This window comes from Chiloscyllium punctatum, chromosome 8 (genome assembly GCF_047496795.1).
Source record: "Chiloscyllium punctatum isolate Juve2018m chromosome 8, sChiPun1.3, whole genome shotgun sequence".
Taxonomy (NCBI): Eukaryota; Metazoa; Chordata; class Chondrichthyes; order Orectolobiformes; family Hemiscylliidae; genus Chiloscyllium; species Chiloscyllium punctatum.
In genome coordinates, this window is record NC_092746.1 from 76,188,065 (window position 1) to 76,203,036 (window position 14,972).

The following is a 14,972-nucleotide window of genomic DNA, read 5'->3' on the forward strand; positions in this document are numbered from 1 at the left end:
CATTTGTTTCTTTAACTGTCATATTCCTGTCTCCACTTTGACAGAGTTTTATTCCTTTACTTTTAATCTCCTGTCTTCCATCCTATTAGTAGGTTTCTCATTTATTCTTCCCTCTTCCCCATTTTCCTGTCTCTGTTCTTGCTTAAATCTATTACATTACTACTGTTTTTCAGTTTGGACAAAAAGATTATCAACCTGAAAAACTGGACAAAATCCTGCTTCAAGATTGACGTAAGGGCTAATTGTGTTGCTAACAGTAATAGCAAAACAGTATAGGCATGAGTCTGAAGTCTTTGCATTTCATTCCAAAAACATTGCCAACTGCATCAAGTCAACCCCAAAGTAATGACCTCAAAGATTGCTTCACTGTCCACTGTTGGAATTTTATTACAGAGTGCTCTCACTGTTGCTCAAGTGAATGTGGAGGCCAGCCCCTCATCTGTTCATAGACTGAGACACTGCCATGTTTATGACAGACCTTCAGGGAACATCTGAAGCGGTCATAGGCTCTATTATTGCCCTCTGCTGCTCCACCAACATTGGACCTGTTAAGAAGAAAACACATCAATTACTCAACCTCCACTTCTTAGTAACTGGTTCTTCAGATATCTGGCTGATCACCAGTTATAAACTACTGAAATCAACAACATAAATGCAGAAGTGTTTCAAAACACTTGCAGGCCAGGACAAGTAGATCTCACCCTCTTTCTGCCAAATATCCATCCCGAGTTCAGCAGTTAATGTCAAAAGCCTCCCCTCCATCATTGTCTATACTGTTAGAGTCCCAGGGTTGTACAGAATTTGAGCATGAGGCACATCAGGAGGCACATTCCTGCGTACTGATTTTGGCAATTCCCTTCCTGTGGATTTAATCACTCATTCGAGGAGTTGACATGGGCACATGTTGTAGATGTTCCAGGGCAGTGCCTGCTTGAAAGGCCTTCTGCTCAGAATTGGATTGGTACGTGGCTGCCAGCTAGATGGGGCATCTTAACCAAATTGTCAGATCTCAGAGAATCATTAACAACTTTCTCAATGGGATCCCTGTCCTGCTCACCACACAAAGCTGCTGATCTTATCAGGTATCTGCCAGTCATGCCGTATGCCTGGCTTCTTCCTGCTACTTTCAGGAAATAAATCATTTCTGCAGGCTCTTACTGCCTCTATCAGGACCTCATGGGATAATGATCATGGGGCAGCTTGACATATTTGTCATGTTGATGCTCTCTACTCTTATACATTCTGTAGAATTAGAATTAGATTTATTGTCACACATAGTTAAGTACAGAAGTGTAAGAGTACAATCAAAGTACCTAAGTACAAATCTTAGATACAAAATAGAAAAATTTTGAAAAGAAAAAAAAGTTGCATTACCTTACAGTTATTCATAGAATAAGTATGTTATTGTAATATATGTAGTGATACAGTTTACCTCGAAACATCTTGATGACTGACACAAGCTCTCAATGAGGTGGGCTCCATTTATTGTTCTTGCTTCCTGACCATGCCTGCTGACCTTTAACCCACAGAAGTGAGCCACTGATGAGTCACACACTGCATGTTCTGCTGGATGTTGCACAGTGACCATGAGCGGGATGTGTTTAAGAATGACGTCCCTTTAAGAAATCCAACATGGAGATGAACCTGGACCTGACTATATTCATGTGACCAGAGGCCACAAAGACTCTACATTCCAGCAGCCTGGACATTGGCCGTGACTTGAGATCACTCTGTGATTACTGTTCTAGTTTAATTCTGCATTGATGTAACAGAAGGCTTCAAGTAAATGGAGTCAATGCACTTCATTTGTGTAAGACATAGTAAAAGATGATTACTACAGGGTCAGGACACTAAAATGGTCTCAAAATCAGGTTCACAGTTCAGCTGGTAAAATCCAGCCTATGAAGTCTATTTCTCTCTCTCTATAGATCCTGGTAATCTGCTGGGTTTCACAATTTTCTGTCTGTATTTTGGATACTTTACATTTATTCCAGAGAAATTGGATGTAGGCGCCATCCTTGCATGTCTAATATATGTCTCAGCAAATCTGGCTTTAGAAGCTTGACTCGGATTTTCATTTGAAAATCTCAAATCTGGTCATATTCTAAAGTGAAAATAATGTCTGTAGCCTATTTTGACAACTTAATTTTGATTACTTTTCTAAAATACACTGTAGTCTAAATAGTAAATAATTTCCACCGCAGTTTATTTTATTTAAGCTGGATAAAATAAGTAGTTTCCATTTTAAAAAGCAGGATGGTAAAGGTCAGTGCATTTGATTCCATCTATTTGTTGGAAAAATAGTTTCGTTTTTCTTCCGTTTCATCTGAGAACAGTCCAAAGAACACGCTTAGTGAACTGAAAATAAATGTGATTATCTAACTTCAGTTCATAAATTTCTGCCAAACGAATTGGATGGAGAGGAAGATGGAAATTGCATTGAATTTGCTGTTTATGGTTCAACAAAATCCGGTAACAACTCAGGGATGCTCAGCTGAGATTTATTTTTTATTGCCTTGTCAGCATTTTGTTTTTTCTCCCCTCTCCCAATTTTATTCTCTTTTTACATAAGTGTTGTTGTACAGTCACACAGGCAGCTGTCAAGATCACACCAAATGGTCACCCTCCATGTCTCAGTTTAGGCTGTGAGGCAATTTGTCCATTTTTTTAGCTGATCTTGTCTGCTTTCCGTTTTCCATTTGTGCCTTTTTTCCCCCAAAATAACTGACTGTCAAATGAAGATAAAAGATTGAAGCTGTTTTGAAAATAAGTATTAAACATGCTGACCTTTATCATCCTTTTTTAAAAAAAATGGAAACTACTTATATTAACCAGCTTAAGTAAAACAAACTGTGCTGGCGTGGCGTGGAATGTGTATTTTAGAAAAGCAATCCAAGTTAGGCAGACCCAAATATGATAGAGACTTCAGTTCCATTTTAGAATGCTACAAACTGCTTTTCCCTCAGAAGTATACCTCCCAACACCATAATTGTGACCAACTAGAACTTATATGTTTTTCTCAATCACTGTTGTCCCCATCCCACTCACAGTCCTGTTCCTCTCAGCTTCCATCACCTTACCCACAAATATTTATCCCCTTCCCCCTGCCACCCTCCTTTATCACAGCTGCTTACGCTGTTAGAAACGTAGGGGATAGGAGCAGATGTAGACCATTCGGTCCTCCCAAGCCTGTTCGGCCATTCAGTATGATCATAGTTGATCACCTGACTCAGTATCCTGTTTCAGCCTTCCTTCCATAACTTTTGATCTCTTTAGCCCTTAGAATTATATCTAACTCCTTCTTGAAACATTCAGTTTTTTTGCCTCAGCCACTTACTGTGGTAGAGAACTCCTCTTCTGATTTATTAGCAGTCACCACAAGCCAATTTCTGTTCTATTTTTGCTTTCTAAACATATACTATGGCATGCATTTCACTAGCTGTGATTTTTCTATTCATTGCTTTTTATTTAAAATGTTAACATTTTCATGAAAGACTGGAAGGAAAACTGTATCAAACCTGCTTCTCATTATTGGTAAAGGAAAGCCTTCAGTTGACAATGGGGATGAGTCTCCTCAGGAATTCCCAGATTTTTCCTCTGTAACATTGATAGAAAAATCATAGAAATCATGGGAAAATTCTGTTCCTGCTGGTTTATCTGAATCTTCCATTGTTCATCCAACAGTGTAGCAAGCAAGCTAAAGAATCCTGTAGAAATCACTTCCTGTATATTTATATGATAAATGGAAAAACATTCTTTAGATTTCTTTCAACATAGGGATATAGGATTTAGGTGTAAGGATGGACCTTTGAGCCTATCTACTGTGCGGTAAGATCATGGCTGAGCTGGTTATGGTCTCAATTCTATTTTCCCAGTCCGCTTACTCTAACCTTTGACTCCCTGATCAATTAAAATAAAAATGGACTTTGAGGAACTTCTGCATTGGTGCCTTCGGGTTGAGAATTTGAAAGGAGGGAGAGTAACATTGCAAAGCAAAGCATTTCTCTTTAAGATTGTTGATTCATTAGACTCTTTAGGATTGAAACGCGAATAATTTAAAAGAAGTGAAAGCACTAGAGATGTGTTTTAGTTACTGATTATACTTTATTAAAGCTTATATGTCTAGACTGTATTGTAAGTGAAGACATTTTATTTGTGGTGTAACTTGGTATCATGTTAAAATTGAAATTTCTGTCGTGAATCTGTGGAATTCTTTATGAAGAGGGCTGTTGAGGTGATGTTCTTACGTGTATTCAAGGCTGAGACAATCAGATTTTTTTTTAGTCAGTAAATGAATCAATGCTTATGGGGAAAAGGCAGTAAAGTGGAGTTGTGGATTATCATATCAGCCATAATCTATTGAATGACAGAGGAGACTTGATGGACTGAGTGGCCTACTTCTGTTCCCTTCTCTTATGATCGTTTTGTCCCATGTAATAGAAAGTAGTTTCAGAAAGAATGTAATTTCATCAATATGGATAACAGTTGTGATGACACTTTCGATTTAAGAGGTGTATTTTGTCCTTTTTTTTTGTGAGAGAAGGTTGAGTGGGAGGTGATGAACCATCTGCTCAAAGCTAATAAAGTAATTGGCTTGTAAGGCCTTGGGTTTTTTTTTATGTGAAAAAATAGAAGCAGCCTGAATGGGTGGGGTGAAGCTCCCACAGAACCAGGACTTATTGTTTCATCTTTCTGTAGTTGCTGGGATATTGAAGCTGGATGTGAAAGCTCTTATTCCTCTCTCAGTTACAGCTAAAAGCTGAGATTCTCTTCCTGCTCCTAGAATTGCATATCAGACAATCTATTTTACTGAATTTGCCTTTGCCAAGAGTGTGTTTATGGAATGTTACTATATTGGAACAGTTAATTAATAGCAATTAACATATATATTATTTTGTTAAGTATTTTGATAGTGTCAAAGTTAAGCTAATTCTTTTATTTCTATTTTATCTGAATTTTAACTGTAGTGTAAAGTAAAGTATGTTTGTTTAAAATTGGATAGTTTGACCAATCGAATTGCATCTGGAATGCAACCTCCTACACTTGCCTTTAAAATAAAAAAGGTTAGGGTCTAGGCTATCTTCTTAATATATTTTGAGGGGATTTAGTCTGGTCCATAGATTAATATATATAAATATTTGAGGTGCACACATGAAATTCAGCCAGGTTAATGTTTAGAGTAATAAATCTTAGCTTTTAATTAATATTTAAGCACAGCAAGCATTACACTGACCCCAGTTTTTCCTTGCCCAAAGCTCATAAATGTATTAAAGAGCTTTACAGAGATATTAGAAATTGTCTGTCAAACACATAGATCTTCTTCTATGATGTGCATTATAGCATTTTCGCCATTTATGTAAATTATTTGAATGTGAACGTGGGAGATATAGTTTGTAAGTTTGCAAATGACACCAAAATTGGAAGCGAAGAAGGTTACCTCCGAATGCAGTAGGATCTTGATCAGATGGACCAATGGATCGAGGTGTGGCAGATGGAGTTTAATTTAGATAAATGTGAGATGCTGCATTTTGGAAAGGCAAATCAGGGAAGTAACACTTAATGGTAAGGTCTGGGGAGTGTTGCTTAACAAAGACCTTGGAGTGCAGGTTCACAGTTCCTTGAAAGTATAGTTGCAGGTAGATAGGATAGTGAAGAAGGTGTTTGGTATGCTTTCCTTTATTGGTCAGAGCATTTAGTATAGGAGTTGGGAGGTCATGGTGAGGCTGTACAGGATGTTGGTTAGGCCACTTTTGGAATATGTGTGCACATCTGGTCCCCGTCCTACAGGAAGGATGTTGTGAAACTTGAAAGGGTTAATAGATTTACAAGGATGTTGCCAGGGTTGGAGGGCTTGAGCTATAGGGAGAGACTGATTGGCTGGGGCTATTTTCCCTGGAGCATTGGAGGTTGTGGGGTGACCTTACAGCGGTTAATAAAATCATGAAGGGCATGGATAGAGTAAATAGACAAGGTCTTTTCACTAGGGTGTAGGAGTCCAGAACTAGAGGGCTTAGGTTTAGGGTGAGAGAGGAAAGATTTAAAAGGGAACTTAGTAGCAATATTTTCACACAGAGGGTGGTACGTGTATGGAATAAGCTGTCAGAGGAAGTGGTGGAGGCTGGTACAATTACAACATTTAAAAGGCATCTGGATAGGTATATGAATAGGAAGGGTTTAGAGGGATATGGGCAAAGTGCTGGTGAATGAGACTAAATTGGGTTGGGATATCTGGTCGGCATGACAAGGTGGACCGAAGGGTCTGTTTCCCAGCTGTACATCTCTATGACTCTATTTGTTTATGACAACATAATAATTTAACAAATTTTAATTTCATGACTGGTTTATAGCCTCTACAGAAAAATACCAGATTTAGCTCAATCTTGGTATAGATCGTTGAAACAATTTGAGTAACAATTTGACGTATTAAAATACTGAATAAATAGACTTAGTTAGCAGCTAATAAAACCTATCAACAAAACCTATTTAATGCGAATACTTAATTGATTCCATGATTCAAAGGATGAGGCAATAAACAGTAATATTGAGAATATTCTATCTAAGCATCAATATTCTTTTCAAATCGTGGTTGCACTGCATGATATTTTCAGTTGCACTTTTCTAGAGTTTGTGATCTGTGGGTTTATAGATGGTCTTTGCCTCGGCTTTTGAGAACCCAATCTTATGAGCCGGATGTTCGGAGAAGTGCAATTTTCTTCACGTAGATCATAGAGATATACAGCAGGGAATCCCTTCGGCCCAACCCATTCCTGCTGACCAGGTTTCCGAAACTGAACTAGTCCTGATTACCTGCATTTGTGGGACACATGCCTCTAAACTTTTCCTATCCAAGTATCTGTCCAAATGTCTTTTAAATGTTTGTAATCATATCTGCATCTACCTTTTCCTCTGGAAGCTCATTCCATGTGTGCATCACCCTGTGTGTGAAAAAGTTTCCTATTAGGTCCCTTTTAAATCTTTGCTCTCTCACCTTATTACTATGCCCTCTAGTTTTGGGCTATCTCTTTCTTTTTCTCTGAGGAACTGCTTGACATTCCTGGTAACATAAATGAACTTGACTTACTTATTTAGGATTAGAGGTAGTGTGTTATAACATGTCATGGATCCTTTGGCACTGATATCATCTCATTTCTTGTCAGATTACCTTGTTACATGGTCGGGTTTAGTTCGTTGGCAGCACATAACTAGAACCCATCTTGTGGTCGGTTGCCTCAGTTTCCCTAAAGTACAACAAACTGAAATTGTGCTTTTGTTTAAAAGAGTTCCAAATAAAATTTATTTGCAAAATCCAATCCGAAGCCAGCCAAGATGTAATGAAATCATCCAGTGGTTTTGAACTTTTGAAGTATTTTTGTTTGAGAAATATCTGTTGATATATTTCATAAAGATAACTTGGTTCTGCTTGGTTAATACAGCTGAAAATAAGCTTATTACAAAAAAAAAGTTGCGTTTTAGTCAAAAGATGAAGTCCACCACCTGTGAGTAACTCCATTTTAAGTAACTTTAAATGGCTTTTAAACACTGCCTAGAATCATTTTATGGTTATATTGCTGTACAACAGTTGGGTTCTCAGTGAATTAAGAAAGAAAATCAAAAGCTTTTCAAATTTTCCAACTGATGTCCTGAAAAAAACACTTAGTTTCCACAGCCTCCTGAAGGTCCACAAATGACTGTAATTAGCAGAAACTCACAATAGCAACTTATTTATCCTCAAGAATGTGGATGGTCAATAGATCTTATGTGAAATGTACCAAACATAAAGTACAGTTGAGTGGAAAGCTCAGGCTGGTAAGTTTACCAAATGAGCAATCAAAGAGACTTATCTCAGTGTTTTAGTGTCTATAATATCTTTCCACACCATACATCTGGTAGGACAAGGGTGCAGCATATCTGAGGGTCTGGCAATGAGGATTTGAACACAATTGCTAAGTCCCATGAGAAGAGTTCAGGCTCATCACTGTTGATGACCTTTCCCACATTATGATGACCAGGATGGTATTCAACTTGTTCAGTACCTGATTTGATATTTCATTACTTAGGCAAAGTGGCATCTTGCAAAGTGCTTGCCCAGAGGAGTTTAGATATGCACAAAGCTTAAAGTAATACACTTGATAGATCAATTGTATTAATACCTTTTGTGACGTCCAGCTGTTGCAATCAATTTATAACCGATTAGATATTTTTGTAGTATAGTCATAGTCTTAATGCATGAAATGCAGAAGCCAAATTATACACAAGCGGATCACACATAAAAACAACACTCAAATAATGTATTTTGGTAATGGTGATTAAGATATAAACATTGGCGAGGACAAAAGACAAACTTCCCTTCTCTTCTTTGAAACAGATTTTTTTGTACATTGCAGTGAGACAGAGCAGATGGAGCTTCAGTCCAGTAAAACTTCAAAGCATTGTACTTTGCTGCATCCGTTAGTCAAGTTGTTTTGCTCCAGAGTTAAAATACTAAAAGATAAATAAAAATTCTAAAGTCTTACTAAGGAAAGATGCCAAATGGAGAGGGATATATCCATGAGTCTGAGTCTTGCTGGTAAAGCATTGTTCAACTGCATTTATATTATTACATTTGCCCATTCTTCTCTAAGAAATTACAATGAATAGCAAGCAAGCTCCACAACTCATTAATAAAACGAAGAACATCAACATTTATAGGGACTGAGGAATTGGTAGAATGTAAACCTAGAATAAATGATCAAATGTGAAATTGTTGAAGAGCTGTTTGGAGCCTCACATTGGCACTGTAATGCTCCGCCTCTAAATTTGACACAGATTGGTGGTGTTGGAGGCTGGAATCATTGTTTTGTTGCCACTCCACTTCTACGTTATTGAACTACAACTAAGCTCTGCATTTATGGCCTGGGCTTCTTCAGAAATGTGGAGTGTTCCTGAAATCCAGTTGTTCTTTTGTAGTGTAAGATAGTCAGAGAAGGTTTGAAACCTGTGTCCAGGGGTTACATTGCAGGGTTTTTTGTTGGAACTCTTGCTGCTTGTTGTGCACATTAATAATCTAGATGCAAATGTAGGAGGTTTGGTCAGAAAGTTCACATGACACAAAAATTAATGGTGTGGTAACAAGCAAGGAGAAAGCCTTAGACTACAGGATGATATAAACTGGCTGGTCAGATGGACAGAACAATGACACTTGGAATTTAATGCTGAAAAGTGTGAGGTGATGCATTTTGGAAGGGCTAACAAGACAAGGGCATATGCAAAGAATGGTAGTGCCCTAGGAGAAATATAGGATCAAAGGGACCTTGGTGTGCATCTCCATAGGTCCTTCAACGCAACTGGACATGTGGATAGGTGGTCAAAAAGGAAGTCAAGCATTGACTACAAGAGCTAAAAGATTGTGATAGAAGTGTGTAAGGCATTAGTTAGATTACAGTTAGAGTACTATGTTCTGCACCGCACTATAGGAAAGATGCAATTAAATTAGAGAGTGCAGAAGTTCACCAGGAGATTGCCTGGGATTGTTTTCCTTTAAGCAGAGATGGCTAAAGGGATGCCTGATTGACATGTACAAAATTATGCGGGGCATAGATAGGGCTGATAGGGGGAAATGTTACCCTTCATGGAGTAGTCAATAAACAGAGATTTAAGTTAGGACGTTTAGGGGAAGACTTTTTCACTCAGATGGTGATAGCTTTCTGGAACACACTGTCTGAAAAGGTATAGAGGTGGGGATTGCATGACATTTAAGAACAAGGCTACAGACCAAGTACTCAAGATTTAGATTGGATTAGAGTCGACAAGTGCTTGATAATCAGTACAGACATGATGGGCTGAAGGGCCTCTTTCAGTAATATAGTAGTCTATGACTCTAAGATATGACATACTTATTTTTATGGCAGTAGTTTACACATTCTCTGACGAATTTGTGTCCCAAACTGTGTGTTAGTTGTGCTATTTCCAGTTCTATTTCAAAGTAGAAAGTATTTCCAAAAATAGTCTTCACAAGTATTAATGATCTCATGCTGAGACTTCATTTACTGTTAACACCCCTTCAAATCCCACTCCTCTAAAAACAGTTACTCCACTTCTTCAACCCCGACAATGTGACATTATTCATCCTCCTCCCTCTGCCCCTCATTCAACCTTCCTCACCCCACCCCACCCCCACCACCACCACACCCCACCCTCCCAGCAGTGTTCAAAACATTCTCTCAACCACTTAATGATCCAGAGAAAGTGAGGACTGCAAATACTGACGATCAGAGTCAAAAGGTGTTGCACTGGAAAAGCACAGCCGTTCAGGCAGCATCTGAGGAGCAGGGGAGTCAACATTTCAAGCATAAGCTCTTCATCAGGAATGTGAGGGTGGGGAGGGAAAAGGGGACTGAGAGATAAATGGGATGGGGGAAGGTGGCTAGGAATGTGATTGGTGCATGAAGATAGAGTGTGATGATGATAGGTCAGAATGGTGGGTGGAGCGGATAGGTGGAAAGGAAGGTGGACAGGTAGGATAGTTCAAGAGGGTGTTGCTGAATGGGAGGGCTGGATCTGGGATAAGATGGGAGAAGGGGAGATGAGGAAACTGGTGAAATTGACATTGAAATCATGAACTCGCTGAAACCCCTGTTTATCACTGTCAACCAAGGCTCCCTGATTGGCTGTGGACAACAACCCCATTCAAGATTCTCGTAATGAATTAAATCAATCTGGCCCTCATACTGATCACTGCAACTGCTTCCCCACTCCCCAGGCCCAGTTCCTCTGACTCTGATTTGGGCACAGGCAGCATTGAATGGACTGTAGCCCATCTCTTGCGCCAGGAGCATCTCAGGAGATTTTCCTCCTCTTCTTCCAGCAGTAACAGTAGTGAGGCTGCATTCATTTCAGACTCTGAGACTTCCTTGACTTGAGACAGAGGGGGAGAACCCACAATTTCTGACAGACAGTTCTGAGGGACAGGTATGGTTTGCTCCTGCCCTGTTTGCAAGGTAGTAGTTTTCATATGATCCACATGCTTGTTCATGTCCACCACATCGACCCAATCTTCGTACGTCACAGTGCCTGACCTCGGGTCAACCTTGCCTTGTACCCATACAGGCCATTTCCGTGGTTTCAAAACTAAACTTTGTTCCCTAAAAGAAACAGTCTCTCAGCATCTCACTCAGGGTTTGCCCAAAATCCCATGCCTCTGCCAGCTGTCTTGGTCAGAAATCCTGGTATGGATTCCCTTCATTCTTGAACAGCCCAATAAAACTGGAAATATCTCAGGATTATAGGAGGCTTGGGGATCGTAATATTCTTTAACTAATTCCATTAACTCTTGAAAGGTTTTAGTATCTGGTGCCTTAGGGAATGTTAGACACCTATTAACCAAAAATGCTATGGGTCCATAAGCAGGATTGCTTGTTGCTTTTCATCTGTCCCAATGTTATTTGCCCGGAAGAAAATAGCATATTCTTTCCACATTCTGACCCCAATCCTCAACAACAGTGTTAAATGAGTCAAGCTTCCCAAATAAAGGTATGTTGCCAGAAATACTTACTCCAACTCAAGAAATGACTTGCAACCGAGCTTTGTTCAGGTGCCTGTTGTTTTCTCTCATTGCCACTGAAATAATTGCAAAAAGGCCAATAATCCATCACCAAGTCACCCTTTATTTATGTGCATACAGTACATAGATCTCTGACCAATCAGCTCAGAGCCAGTCCCTGGCATGAGAAGATTCTCTGAATCTCCTGATTATATCTGTCAGCCAGAGCTCCCAGATTAACAATCCCATTCACGGATCGCATAATCAATGAGATCCATCTGGTCCATGTTCGAATTACTACAGGCAGGGTGAGTTGATCAGCACCATTGAAGGGGTGGGTGGGGAGTAAGCATTGTTGAGGGCTGGGTGGGGTAATTTTTTAGGAGAGAAGTGAATATTGCTGTGGGAGATGGAAGGCTTTACACATCAACTGTTTAACTTCGAGTTATATCTCTCAGCTGGTTTTGTAACTACTATGCTGAAGTGAATCCATATAAAAAACAGGGTAAGTATAGGGCGAACAGTCTGTACGGTTCTGGACTTCAGATTCCACTGTCATGTAATCATGGATTTTGCAGTTTAATCTTCCTATACACACTGTGTGGATGTGTTTATTCAGAGGCCTCCTTTGGATTCTGACATTAATCAGCAACACGTGTTGGGTATGAGGCCTTTCCTCATACTGGATGATGTGGGCCATTATTTTGCTTATCCCTGAACATCTGAGGTCATTATACAAGAAGTCTCCCTGAAATTTGCCATTTATGTCATACATTAATAAATGAGGAGAAATCGATGATTTCTATAGTTACAGCTTTTGGTGAAAGATCTCATCTTCATTGCTTTAGCACCAGTTTAAAGAAAACATGCTTAAGCAGATGGTTCAAAGAGGATTTTTTTGGTACAAAAGAATAGATTAATTCTCCAGAATGCCAGGTGTCATGTATAAACAAAGATGTCACTAATCCTTTTTACAATGTTGAACCGATAAATTCAATTTAGGTAAACCTGTTAAAGGGTTCTGGTCTAATGTCATTCTACTGAGCAACTGTGACTTTAGCTCATCCTTTTTGTGTCATAGACTGTGTTCCAGTTACCAGTGCTAGCTTTGAATAAAGATGTATTGACCAATTATTTGTTAAGTGTTCAGGAAAGATTCATATTCATTAATAATCCAGGTTAATGTATTAAATTGCAAATATGACTGATCACTTCTGGCATCTTTGATTTGCTCAGATTTTGCCAACTGATCAACACAAAATCAATATGACAATTGAGGGCAGAAGGTTGAAAATTATGTTGCAGAAAAATTTTAATAGCTTCCCTTGTGGTGAACAGAGTGTTTGTTTTGTGCAGTAATTTCCATTCTATAAATAATATAGAAAGTCCAAGGGATTAATTGACGCCAAATAATTGGCCTGTTTTTCCCAAAGCAAAGTGCCCCATTAGCAACCTGACTGCTTCCTGCTTGCCTAAGGCCTCTTAACTGTGATTCTGTGGTTTGCTACCAATGGGCCACATTTATCTTGGATCTGTACTGAGTTGCTATTCTCACCTAATGATCCAGGGCATGCTGAGCTCAGCCCTATATCATTGATGTACAACTGGCTTTAAAAAAGGGAGTCTAAAGTTTTGAGTTAATGCAAGTTTTACTCCCAAGAAAGCAAAGGTTTAGACCAGGCAGCAATTGTGAGCCACAGCATATGTGTCCCGAGGCTAACTTAATTTTAGGAAATAATTACATCCCTGACAAATTAATCAGTTTAAACCCCAGGATTGGTCCTTCCTACCTCAATGGTGAGCTAGCCCATTTGCAGAATGTCTGTGGCCCTATTTTGGGCAGGAATTTTGTGTCCAGGTCAGGTTGTCAACATCAGGAGATCCATTTCCATAGTGTCAAAGTGTGAAATTGGTCAATATAATGAAGGAGGGTGGGTAGCTTTCTGAAGCTGGAGGGCCAATATCAGCTCAATATTGTAAAAAGAACTGGTGATGTCTTTGTTTATAGAGGAGTTTGTTTTGTGGCCACTACAACAGAGTCTGACTGCCAGTTGGAAAATCCCAGTTAGTGTCAGTGCCCAGTGTCCTAATGGATCATTTAATAACCTTCTCTACCTGCGACTGGTATTCTGCCAATGGTGGATTCCATAAGTGGCAAGCCCTCAAATTCCATATTGTCCCTGTGATTGGGCGATAGCTCTCTCGAGGTTGAGTTTTGTTAAAAAGGCCCAGAGAACTCAGATCGAAGATAATTAGGTGCCTGATAGGATTGAATTTCATCGAGGGTCCCAGAAACCTCTGCAGTGGCGCTGTGAGCATCAATTTTAGGCTGTTGTTTGGAAATGCTCGTAAATCCATTTCAGACCGTTCCCAATACCGAGTACGTTGTACTGCACACTCTGAATAGCTACAAATACATAGCTGTTTACTGACTTCTTGCTTTTATTTGAGAAAATGTTTATGACAAAATTATACCATTTATGAGATTAATTGAATTGTGTTATCATATAATTTGAAATACGGCCTGTCAAGCATTTTGCCAGTGTGAGTATTGTCGGTTGCTAGGACAGAGTTCTAGTTTTCATGTTGCACGAATTGACTAAAGCACATATAATCCCTGCATTGGAAGGATTCCTTCATAAAGCAGAATGAAAAAAGGCAATGGTTGTTATTGTGTGTGAATTGGCTTTGTTTGTTTTACAACAACTGAGTCTTTTAAAAAGATTTAACATTGTTTACATTTGTATCAGTGGTGAATTATGAGTTTGAATCCTGTGTGCAGATGCAATAAATAAATTGCAGATTAACAGAGTAATTTTCCTTGGGATTTGTGGCAGCCATTTGGTTTCATCTCACTTGAAGTAATGAATTAAAAAAAGTGTTTTCATTGGTTTTTACCTTTAGTCTGCAACAGTGACTTTGTTTCATGTCAAGTGATCTGTGCTAAGATGTGAAATCTGGGTATTCATATTACGTTTATGTTGTAAATGGTAAATTATTATGATAAACATTTGTGGTTTTATATATATTACTTTCGTGGTTTACTTTACATCTTTTCCGTGTTTCCGGACACAGGTCAGGTGATCACTGCTGGTATCTTTGAAATTTTAAATGGATATGACTTCAGAGATATGCAACGGACAGTAAATGGAGAACGACAGACTGGAGTGGCTCCTGCTGATTATGATGATAATTACTTAGGTGAGATGTTTTAAGTACCTTCTAAAATCTAACAATAAGCAGAACAAAGCGTAATATAGTACCCTTGGAGGGCTATCATCAAAGATTCTGTGACTCAAACTATAGTAAAAGTTGATTTCAAAAGGGTTCAATAGCATTTGAAACTTTGTCTAGTTAGCCACAGTTGTCACTGTCTCCTATATGTAACTCAAATAATCCACCCTATCTCAGTATCTAATCTGTGTTCATTCGTTTCCTCAGTGATCTATGTTCA

At 38.9% G+C, this 14,972-nt stretch overlaps 1 protein-coding gene across 1 annotated transcript in view; it reads left to right on the forward strand.

Moving 5' to 3' along the window:
* The window catches only part of itga8 (integrin, alpha 8), a 219,569-nt gene that overhangs the window by 17,782 nt on the left and 186,815 nt on the right, over nucleotides 1-14,972 (forward strand). The window contains exon 7 of the mRNA XM_072575823.1: nucleotides 14,594-14,719. Coding sequence (XP_072431924.1) covers nucleotides 14,594-14,719 — 126 coding nt within the window. The remainder of the gene's footprint in view (nucleotides 1-14,593; nucleotides 14,720-14,972) is intronic.